General features: G+C 38.3%; 1 protein-coding gene and 1 long non-coding RNA gene across 4 annotated transcripts in view; one reads left to right on the plus strand and one right to left on the minus strand.

Moving 5' to 3' along the window:
• The window catches only part of LOC136260760 (uncharacterized), a 24631-nt gene extending 12476 nt beyond the window's left edge, over positions 1-12155 (minus strand). Inside the window, exons 1-4 of the mRNA XM_066054620.1 lie at positions 12006-12155; positions 4929-5125; positions 4074-4217; positions 423-566 (exon numbers count right to left, since the gene is read on the minus strand). Coding sequence (XP_065910692.1) covers positions 423-566; positions 4074-4217; positions 4929-5125; positions 12006-12042 — 522 coding nt within the window. The 5' untranslated portion in view covers positions 12043-12155. The remainder of the gene's footprint in view (positions 1-422; positions 567-4073; positions 4218-4928; positions 5126-12005) is intronic.
• LOC136260761 (uncharacterized) lies at positions 10866-18087 on the plus strand. Of its 3 annotated transcripts, none has more exons than XR_010703666.1 (5): positions 10866-11402; positions 12901-13197; positions 13699-13818; positions 16117-16268; positions 17152-18087. It is a non-coding gene; the product is annotated as an uncharacterized lncRNA (long non-coding RNA). The 3 variants fall into 3 exon arrangements; XR_010703665.1 differs by lacking the exon at positions 10866-11402 and adding an exon at positions 12268-12734; XR_010703664.1 differs by lacking the exons at positions 10866-11402; positions 12901-13197; positions 13699-13818 and adding an exon at positions 14950-15100 and having other exon boundaries at positions 17152-18083.
• Positions 18088-19230: the final 1143 nt, after the last annotated feature.

Raw genomic sequence — 19230 nt, forward strand, 5'->3', positions numbered from 1 at the left:
TGCAGATTCTGTCCAGCTCTATCAGTTGAATAGCAGCCCATCATGCCAAAAACACCCACCCACCCATGTGGACATACATGCATACACCTGGTCAGTAACCCAGGACTAACAGGGTGCAGTGGAGCTGCTTGACCAGAATGATGCTTGCTACTTAATAGCTATGATGATGAGATCACGTCATTAATGCAGAATGCTGTGCACTAACTTGGTCAGGCACTTCACTCAGTCATGTTCTGGGCTGTCCAATATTTTCCCAAATTAGGCCAATCATGCATGCACCTGAACTTGGGTAAGCTTGGCTAATACAATAAGATGTTAACAACACACTTGGGTGCCATACATCCATAACCCTCATAAGTGTGTTAAAACTATATTGTACATCGTACATATATATATGTATGCTAATTGTTTAGTACACTTACTTTTATAGCATATATTAGTGCCATGATTCCTACAGGACAGCATAAGACTAAAGCAGCAATTGTACAACCCCAAGCAATGTCAGGCTTGTTTGTTATCTCTGGTTCAGTTGGAGTTGTTTCCGCAATACGTTGGCGCTCATCAGTCTAAAATTGACACATATATTATACAGTTTATACTAGGTCCCACACAATACATGTTTATGACTCTGATGTATGTGAAAACAGTATAGTTTAAGTAACACAATGCTAATATTGATATCAAAACAGTGGCCACTTCTTTTTCCAGCTTTGTTGGATTACCCAATAGACACACCAACAATTTTAATTGTAAATGCATGTTTAATTTTTCTTTATAACTCCATGGCTGTTAACCAACTACCAAAAGGTATTCCTAAGCAAAGAATTGAAATTCTATCAGCCAGCTTACTCTGTATTCACGACAACAAATTAGCCTTTTAAAGCAAGCATTTGTCTAAAACACTTCGGATACTTAATACCTAACTTGCCTTTAGACCCCATAAAATTTTATTTTCAAGCCAATCAGATTATGTACTTGTCAAGTGTGCTGAAGGACAAAAGAAACAAAATTTTGGTCCCTCTTACCTCATTGGGGGTGATTTCACTCAAATTTTGTATGTAAACTGCAGAAGCATTGGAAAGATAGAGAAACTGGCTAATGAGCAAATAGAGTAGTATTGTTTGGTGAGGCTCTTCCCTAATGTTAATGGCGTCCACCAAAATGCTGCTGTAATGCTGAACCATCATGGAAATATTAAGCAATGAAAATCACTTTTACAGAATAACCTTGGTGCATCAAGCAATCAAATTTAGCGTTAAAAACTTGCAGATGGCTGGATATCAAATTTTGAAAGTCATCAAACCTGATTTTTGGTCTGCCAGCTAGCATCTTCCTGCCTGACCGCAGTTGCAAGACTAGAGGCCAAACAAAGCAGTGCACTGCCACCATTTCATGTCACAATGACAAATTCTCATGGTTGGCGTGTGCCTTTTCTGGTTCACCTTTCTGTAGTTCCTTTTATTTTCAATTACATGGTCATCTTTTATTATTTATTAATGCTTTACCTTGTGCTGAAGGTCTGTAGGACACTTGTAGGACACTTGGTCCTACAGCCTGCTCAAAGACTTTAGCTACAGAAGGTGTGTTTGAAAAGTTGGAGAAAGGAGAAAAAATCCATGACTGGACCTAGGTAGCCTCGAACCTGCAGCCATCCGATTTACGCTCGAACACTTACAGGAGTCTACCAGGCAGTCAGGATGTTTTCTCCTTGTTATTTTCATGTAATTATATCCATAGGAATTCTAGAGAGTAACTCATTATCTCTAAGTACCCCAAGTAGAACCAAATGGACACTAGTTTATTTATATAATGCTTTACAACTTCTTAGAAAGAGAATCATACTGAGGTGTTAATTTTCCCTACTGAAATTTACCTTAGAGGAGCATATTAAGACACCACAAAACTATTTTTAACACTAAAAGGGAAGGTATATGTAGTTGCTCTTATAAAATGATTGCATGGGAACATGCCCCAGAACGACAAGAACATGTCACCATGCCCTTAACGATCTGAGCTTGGTAACCATACCTCTTTATGATCTAGCTGCAATCAGGTGCAGTTTTAGAAAACAAGATATGGTATCAAACCATGCCCATTGCATAGCTCAGCAGTGAGATCGAGATACTCTAATAAAGCAGTCATAGCCATATACACGTGTATCAGAGCTATGCTATAATAGAAAGGTAATAAACTAGTGCAATTAAATAATAAATGAAGCAGGTTAGATATAATGATGGTATATCACTATGAGGAAAAATTCCTACTATGGCATTGAACAGATGGTGGAATAGTGATGCACTGATAAGAGACTTTGCTGATTATCCGATTAACTGATATTGAAATTTACATAGTGGCTGATACTGATAACCGATCAGATGTTTATGTTTACCAAAATTTCACACATACACGTGTATTTGAAAAACTGCCATTTTTAAACTTTCATTGTTTTGAAAACAATAACATCAGGGTCAGTAAAATTACTCAGTTAAATAATATTACCAATACCAATATTGCTGAAATTTGGCCGATAAACCAATTTCTGATTATTTACTGATAAATCGGTGCACATCACTATGGTGGAAACATGCCAATGTAGGGATTTTCTCACATACGTAGATACCATCATTCATGTTTCAACACTATTTGTCACTAGAACTCTACTTCATTTTAAAATATCTTATATTTATGTGTTTATTACACGTGGTTTTGGCTTTCATGCATTACTAGTAATCACCAAAAAGTTTACAAAGCACTCTTACAATGTATCCACAGACCAAGATTCCATAAGTAGTTTAACCCTGATAACTAATTTTATACTGCTTTGAGTGCTTTCTACTAGAGTGTTGAACTAAACTCTGTATACAGATGAATAGGCTTTGATTATCTGAACAATTCACTTATGTGAATGCTTTCATTGTTGCCTGAAAGCATTGGAGTTAAGATAGCTAAGGATTTACTATGTTAAAGCATTGCAGCGAGTGCTGTATGAAAAATAAAGCATAAGGCACACGGCTGAGTTGCTAATAAAGCACGAGACAAAGCTGCAAGAGTGCTTTATTAGCATTGAAGCCAAGTGCTGAGTGCTTTATTTTTCATATAGCACGAGCAAGGCAATGCTTTAAATGATTTATGGAACTTTCTAGTAGTAGCTTGCAGATATACACTTGGACTCATAATTAACACGCATTGCATGAATTATTAGCAAATTAGTTTAACAAAGTAACTCACGTGTAGTTCACCATAGTTTTGGCATGGTAGATGTTCATTGCGTATTTTGGTCACAACCCACAATCGATTCTATTGTGACACATGGTGAAGTATTTCCGTGATATCTCCAGGACTTGTCCATTTACATAACAAACGTAACAGCAACTTTACCTTCTCCCACCCAGCATCGAAGTATTTAGATACGTCTATAAAAGCAATTCAGTGATAGAACTTGTGTTGGCTGAGGTGATTGACCACTCGGCACCTGCACTGGCTTGGGTGATTAGCTGTACTGGTATGAGCACTGCAGGCTATTAGCCTACACTAGAGCACATGGGAAACTGTGTTTTATTGCCCACAAAGAGTGCTTTAATCCTACAATACAGTGCTCTTTGGGTAATAAAGCACTGCATATTTGCATGCACTTTATGAAATTATAAAGTACACTTTTTCCTTTGATCTCACCCATACAAAGTACTGTACATTTTGACAGAAAGAAAAGCTGACAAATCATAAGCTTTTAGATCTAAACACTTTAAAATGCATTAACTTTGAAATACATTCTAGGTTTGATACAAATTTATCCAGAATTTGTCAAATTTTTCAGCTATTCCTACTGTGCCTATGTACATTTGTAAGCCACTCCATCCAATAGAAATACCAGCACTGCTTTTCACACTCAAAAAAATCAATTGCATGGATTGCATTTTTGCAATACTACAAACCTAGAAATGTTTGCATGCATTTCACAAAATAAACTTTTGTAACAAGTCCACACAATTGTCTCCAGATTTGCGGCATTTGATAATTTGATTATACTGACAAGACATATACCCTAACAATCAATAACACAGTAAATTATTAACCTGACGGTGTTCAGCAATTCGTTGTTGATATGCACTTCTACTTGCTCTATCTACAGACTGACCAGTAATAACTCCAGTTGTAGCAGTAGGGAAGGTAACTAGAGGAATTCCATTATATGGTGCGTCTCCATTATTAGCTTGAGTCTGTATATAACACAGTAACACTTATAATATATCTTTGTAGGGACATGACAGCACAACTCCTGAGTCACTGTATACTATATACACACACATGTAATGGTATCGCATATTTATCTAAATGCAATTGACATGCTATAGCATGAAGGCCTTTAAAATGTCTATCAAAATAAAGCACAAATTATGGTATTTAACATGAAATTGTATTGCATATAATATAATTTATTTTCATGCAAAAATTTTCATGACTATTATGTACAGTGGTCCCTCCATTATCCAGCTATTGATTAACCAAACATTCCATTATTTGAAATTACTGTTCTATTAGAGTATTTTGCCTAAAGTGTGCAGTCTATTAGAGTAATTGAACAGGTCTCTGTATGTAAATGAATGGAGTTCACTTTTTGATTATATATCTGGATTTTCATAATAGAGGCACTGTAATTTACGATGAATGAAGTCTTAGCTAAAGTCCTATAGCTATAACCTTAAAGGCAGTAAATCACCCACAGTTAATGCTTGGAAACAGCTACAAATTATAATAACGTAACAACATTCCTACTAAAAGATTTAAATAGATTTTTTTTTTTTTACAATAAAAAGAGTGAATACGATATATACAGAGTACATATCCTTGAGTCAGTTATATCAAATTTTCCCAATATTGTGTGCTCTATATAATGCTACACAGCATTACCTACTATTACTACACTTCACCTGACTCCAAGATGATTCTGATGATGCTACAGGGGGTACAGTAGTATCAATTGGCACAGAAGGTAATGGTGAAACGTGGTGAGGTAGTAGAGTATCAAAATATGATGGAGGTGGTATATTGGTATTACCACTAGATGGACACACATCTTCATATGAAGGTGGTTCCTGATCAACATTAGAATAGGCTGGTGGCAGATCTGCAGAGAAAAAACAATGCAATTATAATCATGATTGCAAAAATGTGTCCAGGTAACTTATACAGTAGCCACACGGCCTCCATAGTGGACATTACTTTTGTAATGTATTAGCTAGTTTCCTGCTATAAATACATTTGTGTGATTACATTGATATAATAATGAAGAATGCACAGATGGAACTGAGTAGAAAAGGTGCAAAGAATTTGATAATTGGTCTATTGCAATTTAAGGGAAGTTTGATAATAGGTAGTGGTGTTTGATTATCAGTAAAATTACGGTGTGCAGAATCCGTTCATATTACATGGAAAGTAAGTGGAATCAAATGCTCAAATTTATATATTCTACAAGGAAAACGCTACCTCCTGGTGAAAGTATTTCTGGAGATATTTACAAGGTAAACAGGGGTGTAGCAGGTAATCATTAGTGGTGCCCAGGCAGCAAGCCTGGCAAAACAGCACCCACCACACGTATTTTCTATTTTGGAGTGTACATGTCTTGTAACACTTCTGCTGGAACAGTTGCTATTTCATCAAAGATCGATTTAGTAAAACTTCTATATAATTTCCAGCATCATGTGAACACATTTTGAACTGAGAGGTTGTGAGTTGAATAACAAGGAATTTTAAATTTTAAGTGATTAGGGACCAATGAGGGAGATCACCTATATACCTGAAGATATAGTAGTAGACATTTAATCCTGAATGTCTACTGGTATATCTTCAGGTGTAGGTGATCTCCCTTGTTTCACTACTTTTGTTTCTTTGATTCCTAATCACTTAAAATTCCTAATGTTTACTTGTACTTGTTACTTTTTTGTAACATTATTGTGACTGGTGAATCCGTGCATACAAAGCATAATGACCACTTTGCTATTCAGTAATTGATAGCTAGGCTACATGCTCAGATGAAAACAATAAGCCTGGCACCGTTCTTATAATATGGAAGTTCAGCTATGTTCAGCCAGTTACACAGCTTTACAAATTATATAATTAAGTATACCATGAGAAATACCTCTGCTCACAATGGAAAACTCAAATGATTCCTGCTACAATAGTATAGGGAAGCCATCATGCAGCAGATTGACAGCTTGTACTGTCAGCAAAGAAAAAATGGGACACAAAGGAGAACACATTAAGTATGCATTGTACATACTGCAGTATGTCAAAAGGCACCAATTGGGCTCAATCAGTGAAAAAATCAAGCCCATAGTCTTAGCCAATATCGAGTTACGCTTGTCTGTCAGTCAGTTAGTCACAGTGGCTAAACTGAAAACTATTTTTACAACTAGCCCTAACCTGAGACCGGGGAGTACACATAGTGTTTGAAGTAAGTACTTTTTATGCTGTATATTACTATGATTGTCAAAACAGTTAAAGAAAAGAGAGGGCTGGGCTTGTGTGACAAAGTACCAGTAAAGAGGAAAACTGCAGGGATTTTAACTAGTGAGGTTTGGGGTATACTCCCAGAGGGAACTTTTGAAATGTAGGTGTGCCAAGATTGAATCTAGAAGCAATTTTAGAGAAGTGATTGAGATCTGGAAGTAGCTATAATTTATAGTGGACTGTAAGAAAGAAAATTAAAACTAGTTGGATTGTAAGGCAATTTTAATCAACGAGCAGACCCTTTTTAGCCACTGGTTAATCAGTAATTCAGTGTCAGTAGGAAAAATTGTAGCAACCTATTGGAAGCATTTCAGGTCAAACTGAAGGCACTTTTGGGTTTGGTTATACCTAACCAATACTACCAAGGTGCCATGAAGGCATTGTAAGGCTAGTTTTAGGGCCAGAGCCCAGAGATTTCAGGTTATCAAACTACACACTTTTTGTTGATCTGATGATGTGTAAGAGATTGTGTGATAAACAACTGCATGTATGGCAAAGCACACACGGTATGTTTAAGTATAGATAATACACATAATATTACGTGTATTATCTATGGTGTAAGCATGCATAGCTATATAGGAGAGTCTGGGAGAAATGCTCCCCCAGGAAAATAGATGTTCTGAAATGGCATCTGGGGGCTAAACCCTCTTTCTTCTTTTTGTTAGTGCTAAGGATATAGCTATCCTAGCTGGTAAATTTGTGCTATAGCACAAATGTTCAATTTCATTGATGTATAATTGGAACATTCTTCTGAATACTCTATTGTGATATTAGACCATCTCAATCTTTCAAGTAGCTGAAAAGTGGTCTGGCCAATTCCAGACCAGCCAGAACGTGCACTCTGACCCTGGGATATATTTTTGGCCAAACTGTCATGATCCTTAATATACAGTGCTATGATATGCTGCAGAGTGGACAACAGTACTGGATAATAAAATATTTGTTTTATAATGGTAGATTGATGAAAAACTAACCATACTGTCACCTGCCAGACTGTGCAGGCATGTTGTAAATGGATGGGGTGGGAGGAGCTAGTCTCATGCCCACCATACTGGAAGTGAGAGACTAAGGAGAAGTGAGATAATTGTTTCTCTCATTGAAATATGCATAAAGAGCTGTATGCAACAGGGATGGATCCAGGAGCTGGCAAAGGGAGGGGCACAAACCAGCTCAAAGCCACACCATTAAAAAGGGGAAGCCACTTTGAGCAGTATACCGTACACAAGGAAATTATGACGTAAGAAAAATTTGATGAATTCACACTTCAGCAGATTTGACGAATAAAATGTTGACGAAAATCAAGAAATTGTAGACAAAACCTGTAATTTTAAAGGTGCTTATAAGCATTTTACGAATTTAAATTTGACGAATTAAACCGATTTTGTCAAATTTTTCTGATGTCAAAATTTCCTTGCATACGGTAGCTAGCTACAGTAATATATGTTATTATGATGATGTTGATGCATACATTATAGCAGCAAACAATCATGTGTTTCTTTGTTGAATACCATTTAGGATTGTGAAGTCTTAAAAGCTGTTGCAAAAGCTATTAATGGCTTAAACGTCTGCCAAACTATAATTATTTTTAGAGGTGCTCACTATACATGAAGGTGCTAGGTGACATTTTGAGTTTAGTTTCAGGTGAATTTGTAGTAAAGGAAGGACATATTTCAGTAGTTCTTGCTGAGCTTTCACTTTATAGTGGCATATCAAAGTGATAGCTGAGCTCTTCAAGGAAATGCTGGATCCGCCATTGTGCAAGTACAGAAGAGTGAAAAGAAAAGTCAATAGTAAGGCCAGCTGGAGCTGTGATACCATATAGCCTAAATATTTCGAGGGGGATTTTTTTTGCTGATTTTGCGGTTTTGGGGGTTAACAACAAAAATTTTATCCTTGAAATATTTAGTCTTCCATTATTATAGTCTAATACATTTTGGGAGTGTTCAGTTGCAAATCCGTGAAAAATTTATAATTAGCAACAATGCTCAACCTCGAAAAATTTGTCCCTCGAAATATTTAGGCTTACGGTATGTCAGTCAATCATTCTTTAGTTTTATTATTTATGCAATAATTTTGATAGCCTAGTGAAATAAGCTGCACAAACAGTACAGCCTTTAGTTGTCTTGAAGTCTCCAATTTCTGTCTATTAGAGTGGCTGGATCCAGTTACTTAATTAATCTGTAACTTATTTATTTTTGTATAGCCACACCCTTGCCATGCCCACACAGGCCTTAGGTCATATTTGTGGTCACATCAGTGTCCGAGGACTCACCCGGGGGGTAGCCAGCGCCCACACAAAAGCCCAACATAGTGTACGAGAATCTCAATATTTAAGTATTTCAAAAATATTTCTGTATTTTGTAAATACAATATAATTCTTGATTTTTATCGTGATGTTTTTAACTCAAGGTTTTGCTAATAGTTGTACAGGAACACCTGAGAGAGTAGCTGACATGGATCAGAGGAACTTCAGAAGAGACACAGGTGTACTTTGCACTGTCAATTTGAAATGTTTGTACAGAGCGGTGACCGTAATTGAACTCATGAACGGACGAAAATGAGAATAACCTATTTTGCATGTGTTTCGGGATTTGGGATTTCTAAATAGTTAATGGCTTTCTCAGATAGTGTACGAGAGTCCCAAGATGTTGGCTACCCCTCGACTCACCCACATTTGTTTTTATAGCAGTTTGTATAGTGTTTACATCACTCCACTATAATGATGGTTTCTCTCTCAGACCTTCAGTGCTGGTCACCAGGGGCATAGCCAGAGCTCGGGCCACCCGGGCATCAATAATTCGAGATACTCTAATAGAGCAGTCAGATCGAGATAAATCAGTCTCAGTATTCAGAGAAGAAGTGTAGCAAGCAAGGTATGTATGTAGTTATAAATAAGGAGGTATAGTTGGTGGAGGGAGATCAAGGGCGTAGCCATGAAGGAAAAGGGGGGAGGGACGAACCCCCCCTCCCCACTTTCAGAGGCAGAATATTCTAAAACTAAAAATCACATCAAATCTTACAGTCTTGGAGCTCTCCGGTAGCTACTTGCACACTACCACTCTTCTGTACTATTCTTGATGGTCGAATTGTATTAATCGAGATCTATTGCATCACATGATCAGTAGTGCATGTGATGCATGGTGGCAGAGTGTTGATTGGTCGAGGCAGACATATTACAAGGCAGCAGCTGCGATAAACTTCAGTGGCCGTGTTATACATGTGTCAGGTGAGCACAAACTGTGAATAGTTGATGTATATCTGATGAATGGTTTGTTTATTTCTCACATGTTGCAGGCACATGATGTCTCGAATACATTGGAGTACAAGCCAAGTCTAAAAATACATTGGAGTACAAGCCAAGTCTAAAGTTACTGACCATCAACAGGAGGGCTGACCAAGAATAATGTATACCTGGAAGAAAGTATTGCCAACTAAGCGACTCGAGTGTGGAGGGTTCCCGTGTGCTAGAAAATTTGAAGTTGGTTGTCTGGAAGTGAAGATTTAAGTTAGTATTAGCTACAATAGGTTTATAGTTTCTGTAAGTTGCATAAACAGCAGTGTGTAAGTTTTAGCTAGCTAGATGCACAAACAGCACCTTACTGCCTAAGGGCACAATTTGTGTATGCATCATTTTCGTTCAGACATGGTCTAGGGGGAAGCACCTAGGCCTTCCCCCAAGAATATTCCACTTGCCTTTTATTTGGTCTTCAGCTTACAGCTAGGCCCTGGCATCACCAAAAGTCTGGCTACGCCCCTGCTGGTCACTCAGCAAAGCCATATAGATCCATAAAGGATCTATGGCGAAGCTAATAATTTTGAAATTCATACTGATGAGGTGTCTGACCTCCGAACTATAAACCATGAGCTTGGCTGGCTATAAACCTGAACTGTGTTCACCCTCCAGTGCCTAGTTATTAATACCTTACTCAATAACTAACAAGCACACCCTATAGGTAATTCTAACCAGCCATGCAGCCCCGCTACTAGGCTACTTGCGCCGTGATCACGGCAAACTGGCGTAACTTCGTAAGGTGTACCCTGCAGTTTAGGCCACTCCAAATAAATTCTCTGTTTCCCTCAAGCATTAGTTTGCATGCGGGCGGGCGGTCCATTCCATTATTTCATAAGACTGGCACCTTTTCAAGCCATTATTTACCTGGCACAACCATAAAAAGCTGATGTTTTTCAAGTTGCAAAAATAGTGCAAACGTGAAGTTTGTGCCAACTCGATGGCACTGCTGACACGTGAGCTGACGCTGTTTCAAGATGGCTTTTACCAAGAGTTAAGGTGGCGCTGAAGTAATTATGTGAAGCCGTACAATGCCTATTTGTCACTATTAAAATTAGCCCACGCGCTTAATTAGCTATTTTAGGGTGGTGGAGAATTCCACTTGTGAACCATGTAGTCTAAGTTTAAAGGATGCTTATGATAGTCTGTAATGTTGTAACCTAGCATGCCAAGTTTCGTGAAATCAACCGCTTTAATTTCGTGGCTATTAAACTCTGAACTTACGAGCCGATTTTAAAAATAACTCACCCCAGAAACAACCTAGCGCTAAGCCGCCTTGGCTCTTGCGGTTTCTCACCTTGTAGAACAACTCTATGGAATCCTTTTTAACGATAACAACGTGGAAACTGGTTAAAATGCAAACCCGAACTTTTCAACAAGTGATATCACGCCCGTCAACAGCGAATCGCGAAAAATCTTTTCATAGCCCTGTAAAGAAACGCTTCACCAGTGCCTCTGCCAAATTTTGAGGGTCTATGGTACATAAATACGGAGTTATTTCACGAATTGTAAGACAGTGTAACTGGCCAGGGCGCGCTCCGTAAAGCAGTAATCACGCGATGACAGCTGGTGTTGTTCACCGTGAAGTTACCAGAGTTTTGACAAGGTGATGAAGTTAGGACGTGAATATCGTTACTTGTATCAGCAATAGTAGCCTGACAGTCTAATAGAGTTGATTCTTTCAATATTTCGAAGCGCTTCGCTTTGTTTTACAGAAGTTTTCAAGTCGCTTGCGAAAACGTAGAACAGAAACGTTATCGTACACGTGACCCGTGATTCAAATATCTCGAACTAGCAAAGATTCTAGTTCAGTTCGCCAGCAAAATTTGATGTGTAGACTACTGTATGATAATCTTTGAATGATAGGCGAAATACACAAACGTTCATCAAAAATCATTTTAAGTCCTCACGTGAAATACGCACGTGATCACGTTTGTGTTTACCTTTTCGCAAGTAACTCGAAAACTTCTGTACTAGTTTTCCGTGTTTTTTGCGCATGGCCACAAACATGATGTCCCATTAGCATTGTAAGGCTTCATTTGATTACTTCAGCGCCACCTTGAGCCTCTCAGTATGCAAAAATAACCGGAAAACAATGGAAGAATACGGAATAATAGAGCTGACAGTAACTAGATGCGGGCGGTGGACGGGAAACAGAGAATTTATTTGGAGCTCGATTTGGAGTGGCCTTATCGTACATAATATGTACCTGTATTTACTCCTGGTGTTGGTTCCTGATTGTTCATGTTCACGGAACTTTTAAATCTAGACTAGTTGTATAGAAAGACCCAGATCTTTCCCCGCCCAGCGGGCACTACAATCCGCTCGATTTTCACCATTCCGTAATTGTATTTGTAGTTTACGGGTTACCGCTAACTTATCATGTTACGTCACTGAATGCACACACGAGTAAACGCGAGAAACGTTGAAACGCATGGATTCTGCAGGTGATCACGATGAGGTTAGTTAAGCAGTCAGCAACTATGTTATAACACATGTAGGACCAAATGGTGCTAATCTGCATCATCTAATTAGTTCTGGTTGACACGCGCGATTGTATTTATAATGACTATATAACATTATGTTATAGCCAAGATACCCGTGTCCTGTACATGAGTGTAGCAAGGTATACCAAAACCAAAGGACCTTACAGGAGCACCTGAAAAAGGTGCACTCACAAAAGGATATAGCTAGTGACTCGGGGACGATTTCTGTGGTCATACATTTTACATGCTACTAAGCTTGTAGAATGTAGAACACGAATCATGATTCTCCAAGTGGTACGTCACCAATTACAAAATAACAAAAGTATACATGCATGATACATGCACACATCCAACATAGGGTTTCAATTACAAACATTCCCAAGCTGAAACACTACCTTCTCCTTTTTTTGTAAAACCAACTGGTGAAGTGGTATCTGGGGAGACAAGTGATGGTACGTAAATATGAACACATGTTACCATTAATGTTTTGATGTACTGCATGTATACGTCTACTACTTATGCACAACTTTTGTACACTTAGTGGTATACATTACATCAAAATTATACAAATGTAATAGTACTAACCTTTTCATGGTTTACATGACTTTTGAAATGCAGGATCTACTCGTATGGTCATGTTTGTGTGCTGCAGAGATGGCAGCAAAAGAAGTCACACTGGTCCAACTAAAACTGGGAGCTGAGACAAGAAAATCTAAACACTCCCGAAAACTAGACAATTTTTGCACAGCCCGGATGACAGCAACCGGAAATCTTCAGTTGTTGATGGAAGGGTAGAGGTTAGGTACTGCTCAAATCACCAACCACGGACCAGATTTAACTGAATGTAAAAATCTTCCTCTGCCAACATCTATACAGGATGAAATAACATAACAGTTTGCAGCAGGATTATGGAAAGTGCGTCCATGTACACAGTACAAACACAATATGCCATGCACACAGTACAAAGAATTCATATAGCAATTTATTAACTTGACATTTGTATGACTGCAATATTCTTTTAGTTATGATGCGATGCTGGTACAATCACTAAAGTAGTGATTAGCATAAATGCATTCTACATCACAGATATCAAGGCCATCACCAGTATTGATCTATAAGCCTCAGGGAGTGAAAGATCCAGAGCTGCCAAATGTTGCCAAGGATGTCTTTTTACTAGTCATAATGACAGAATTTCAGGCAACACTATTTGAAAACTTTGGTGGGAAAATATCATGCATTGACTTTACCCACAAAACCAACAAATACCGCTTGAAGCTCCTCACCATTATGGTTCCTGATGAATATCATAATGGTACATATGTAAACAAAGTAGAATATAGCAACAAACTTCAGTTTCAAAATTACTATAATATATTTTTATAGCTACATCTAAAAATGGAATTTATATAATTGTAGGTCAACCAGTGGCATGGAGTATATATTTCTGATAAAGACGATGCTGATACACTACAGGCCTTATGGAGTGCTGTACACAAACGATGCCCATCGGATACTCTGTAGATGGCATGTAGACAAGTACGTACATTACTACAATTAATATGAACTACATGCTTACAGTGTATGTACATATATCAGCGGGCTGCTATTATACTTAGGCCCAGGTATAAAACTCCATAATGTATGTAATTATGTCTAAATCCTGGGCCTCATAACCAGTTACTATCAATGTACTTAGAGATCATCCTGCTACCCAAAAAAATTTGTTCACATGTACATAGGCCCTGTCTTCTGTGTGGCTAAATTATTTTGTGTTAACAAGCGATTATATTTATTGTTTAAGTTTGGGTTCTGCAAAGAACACATCACTACTCTACTACATGCTAGATATACTGTATTATATATAGTACTGTATATGGTGGGTGTGCAGATCAAAGGCCGCCGCCAGTGTTACAAATCAGTTGTAGACTGGTTTACAAATCAGTTGTAAAATAATTGTAACATGGCTAAGTACCTCCTTTTGGCCACACAGTCTGGCTACTAATTAGTTCAAAGACATCAAATGAAACCATACACCAGACCAACACAGGAAGTCACAATGCAAGGCTAAGGTCTGACAAGGAAGTAAATCGCTCTGGAATGAATGAACACACAACACTGCACTCGTCTGAATGAATGGGAAGCAGTACAACCGCTGGGCTGAGCCCGGTAATCTACCACACACTTGTTCGCCAACAAATTAAGCTAACCAAGACTATTATAGCGCTGCACCACTCAACAATGAATATCAGATACTTCAGCTACACCTGTCTAAATGATGCGGACGCTGTACAATGGTTGGAGTCTCAGTGCATGATTGGCATCGATGATGGCACCTCGCACTTGTGCATAACAAATGCGCTACCAATGAATAAACTAGCTAACAATGAATTAACTAACCATCAAGACAGTAATTAGTGAGTAAAATCGTTCCTTAATAAGGAACGATTTTACTCACTAATTTATACACAGCGCTCTGCGGTAGCCAATATTAGCCTTACATTCTTGCTCCTTCTGTGTTACAAATGGGAGCCTTTGATCTGCGCACGCCCCATACCACAAATCAGTTAGAACACACCCATTCAGTTTGAATCTGATTTGTAAACGGGGATTGATTTATTCACCCAACCTGATGTCAGCACGTGATTATTTTTATTGCACAGGCGCTTATATATTTCTTCATGGTCAACCGTGTTTTCTCCGCGTAACAAAACATTACGAGTGACTATGTTTTAACCATGGCCAGGACGGGCTTCTAGTCTAACAGCAAGAGATGATATGAGATCAGCAAAGTTACCAGATAGCAGCTTCAATCTGGAAGGTACATATTAACTGGTTTATGGGAGGGTTTATGTCACTGGCACAGTATATGTGTGCACCAAGCATAGCCTCATGTATGTGTAGGGTTGAGGCAATCACTTTCTGAGTTGTTTAACTCCAGTGTAACAATTCTGTCCCCTAAGCAAGAGTAAAATAATGTCCTAAGCAATGCACCCATTCAGTGCCATACTCGACCTACCCGGGTCGGGCAGTGGTGGGGAATTGCAATTTAGTTATTAGACGGTTCTTCACAAGTTCACTCTACAAATCCTCTACCTAGAAATCTGCTTACATGCATGTGCCTCTACCTTGAGGATGACTTAGGTAGAAATATTCACGGCCCAACCAGAAGTATGTGGGGTGTGACAATGTGTGTCCACTCTCTACACATGTGCAATTAAGCATACACCTTACACTGTTATGGCATAACTGAGTACACTTGATCATTTATTTGTATTGTACTGGTATCACCTTCCTTGATTCACATGATCGTATGTGTGTACAGGCTTCCTCCCTTCAACTGTCAGTATGACCGTATGACTGTTCCACAAAGTTTACATATCCAACATGGAAAGCATCACACCTCCATGACGCTGTTTAGCATCTGTTTAGTTAATAGTGTATGTGTACTAAAGTTTGAGGTGACTGCTATGTATATGTGGGTCCATGCCAGGGTTGAAACCAGGTCGGGTCATCTGGACTTATAGAATATTTATTTTGGGTTTAACTTAATTGGACCAGATTACATGTAAAATGAATTATTTAGTTTGATGATGTAGAAGTGTATTAACACGCACCATGGCTTTGTCCCACTGATCTGTGTATCTGTTTGACTTGTTTAGTATGGTGTCACTGTGCAACGCTGTGTGGGTATTGCTATCTACTCACTAGGTCATATATACCTTTAGTCCCTCCAAGGTGAATTAACTATATGTTTGTATACAATACTACATATACACTACTCATACCATGATGCACAGCTCACACACTTCTAAGTTACAAGTTTTAATCCAGCAGGTTTCACCATGCAGCAAAGAGGCCTGATGATGGAGTCGTTCTTAACGATAACTACCACCTACCGACATTAGTTCACCACTGTACAATCCACACTGGACTCCTTCTTTGCAGAGAGAAGAGCAGACAAGGTTTTCAACCACCCTGTATGGTTGGTGAGTGTGATTAAGAACCTTTGCTAGTATGCAGTGTAACATAGACACCTTAGGACCAACCACCAATAGTGTCGTTTGGGCCACTTTATGAACTAAGATACCTCAACATTATGAACCTGTTCTATTTACAGATTCCACTGTACACAAGCAGACATATACTATTTAGGCATACACATACAAAGCAAAACAGAAAAAGCACAGCCTTCAGCTACAGCTAGTGGTCATGCCTACCCAGTGAACCAGAACTGGGACACTTGTGCACTACTCAGGTACTTTGAGTCAGTGCCGGCAAAAGGGCAGGTGTATTAACCCGCAGGAGGCAGTACCATGTCTCGCACATGAAGTAGTGGGCACCCAAAGTCCCACCTGGACCTTTTACACACTATGCGAGATATGGACAGTTGGCGCATTTGAAACTACAGGCTTTGTGACCTCACACACACACTACACGGTCAAGACTTTATTCTGTGAACAGACTTAATGTGTTACTTGACTCACTAGATACTACTTCTATTATGAACTCTTGCCAAGAGTTATAAGTAAGTGTACCTAAATGCTGTACTGTTGCAAGTTGCAACTCTAGTACATACTTATGTGAACTATGCCTACTTATCAAGAACATTTGTGTGCTACTGTCTAGACATACATGGCACATACATTCCTCCACAAAATGGCTCATCATTGTGGCACTGTACAGAATTGCCTATAGTAGGGACCTGGTGTTTGTTTCAAGTTTACATATTATAGCATTGCAAGGCTACACTCCCAGTAACTAAACAAGACCAGGTGTTTATACGGGACCGGCCATAATTTGAGGTAATACAGTGTATACATAAACACACATGTGTATGTTATGTGCGTATATTATTATCTACTATTACAGATACTGAAATTTGGATGAATGGAGCACAGTATTTATTTACATACAAGAGAGGAATTGGAACCATTCGGGGTGGTGGAAACTGTTTGTTTCGTGCATTGTCAAGGATTTGTGTGGTAACGAAGATAACCACAGCTTTGTGTGGAGGACACTAGTTACATTTTTTTGCACATAACAAGAGCTTGTTGCAGAAATTTTGCCACCTGCTGCCAATTGAACAGCATATGAATGGACTGAAGCTGGACAGAATTTGGGGCACAGATCTGGAGATACATGTAGCTGCTTCTCTTTGGCAAGTACCAATCTATGTGTGTACCCAAAACCCCAAATACTTTTGGATACACTTCAAGCCAACAGAACGTGCTAAGCTGGTGTGTCCAGATGAGTGTACACAATTGCCACTCCGCCACTCCCACCAGGTGTGTTTCACTTTGAATTGTTTCATGCTTGGCAGTGTCATTATGATGTTAGCATTGGACCAGATGGCACCCTTCCCCTCTGCTCCCTCCAATGCAAGACATACAGGATATTTACATTTTTGTAACATGTAATGATGAGTCTATTTAATATCACACGATTCATCCTAATTACAAAAGTGTACTTCAAGGTTTATCAATGCGTAAAACCAAACTATTACCATAGTCATATATTACGTAGGTTACTACACTATTACAAAGAACAAACCTTTAACAATCCAAGGAAAACTGCATGTCCAAATTTGGGAAGATCCGAGGGAAGATCTCAGTACTGAACACCATACTGGTTTGTATGATTTTGATTGTGGTCCATAGCAGATTGGTTTTTTAATATAAATTTTTACATCAAGACCCACCTGACATAAGTATCCCAGAGCATTACTCACATCACTCCTTGTCTCACTATACACGATTATCTCACAATCAACAATTAATACCACCTTTAATCTCATCTAATTATTATCAGAAAAGCTTCTTCCCTCACACCATTATTGATTGGAACAATTTACCAAATTGAATGTTCTACCCTAGATGAATTCTCGTATCACCTAAGTTTTTATGTTATTATATTTATTACTGTGTAAACTCAATTGAGCTACAGAAATCACATCATTAAATAATCAGTCAATTGCTCTTTAAAAGTGTTTAAGGATGATGTAGTTACTAAATGATTGGGTAGATTGTTCCAAAGCTTGATTGTTGATGGTAAAAAGGAGTGTAGGAATAGCTGGCTTGTGGAATTCTGTATCATTTGTGGTGTTCCCTGGTGATTGATGTGAGTGGTGTAAGTTGCAAGGTTGAGATCTCTATAATGCCTTCAACAAGTTTAAAAAATATCACTAGTTTGTTGTAGGTACGACGTTAATCTAGATTTAGGCCATTTGAGATTAGAAAGCATATTAGCAAGAGTTAATAATAAGAGAGGCCTCTCTATATTATTAACTCTTGATATTAGTAACACTGCTATTTCATGAATAATCATTAAATACATAATGTGCTGCAATATGTTTGATCTTTTCTAATTGTTGAATATCACATTGTAGGTGTGGTGACCATACAAGGGATGGTTACTGACTCTAGGATTGGTCTTACAAAGGACTTATAACAATTAGCTTTGATATTTGTTGGACAGTAATTAATGTTTCTCTTCGGGAAGGACTTGGCTGTATTAGCTTTATTACAAATACTGGCAATGTGATGTTTCCAATTTAGATGTTCGTCAAATGTTACACCTAAGTGTTTGGCTTGTAAAACTCTTTGAATTAGTTGGCCACAAAGATGATAGTCATAGTGAAGGATGTGATGCTTGTTGGAAATAATAAGATGCCAAGGAGATCATTTGGAAGGGTTAAACTTCATCTGCCATATATTTGCCCAGTTTTGTAGAGTGTGTAAATCTTTTGTAAACGTTGACAGTCAGACAGAGAGTGTATATATCAAGATGTCATCTGCACAGAGCCTAATGGTACAGTTGATGTTTTGTGCAATGTCATTAATAAACAGTAGAAACAGCAAGAGTGCTAAAACAGTACCTTGTGGTATTCCAGATAAAACAGGACAAGGATCACTACAGTATCCAATAACCACCACTACTTGAGATTGATCA

The sequence above is a fragment of the Dysidea avara genome, chromosome 7 (genome assembly GCF_963678975.1).
Source record: "Dysidea avara chromosome 7, odDysAvar1.4, whole genome shotgun sequence".
Classification (NCBI taxonomy): Eukaryota; Metazoa; Porifera; class Demospongiae; order Dictyoceratida; family Dysideidae; genus Dysidea; species Dysidea avara.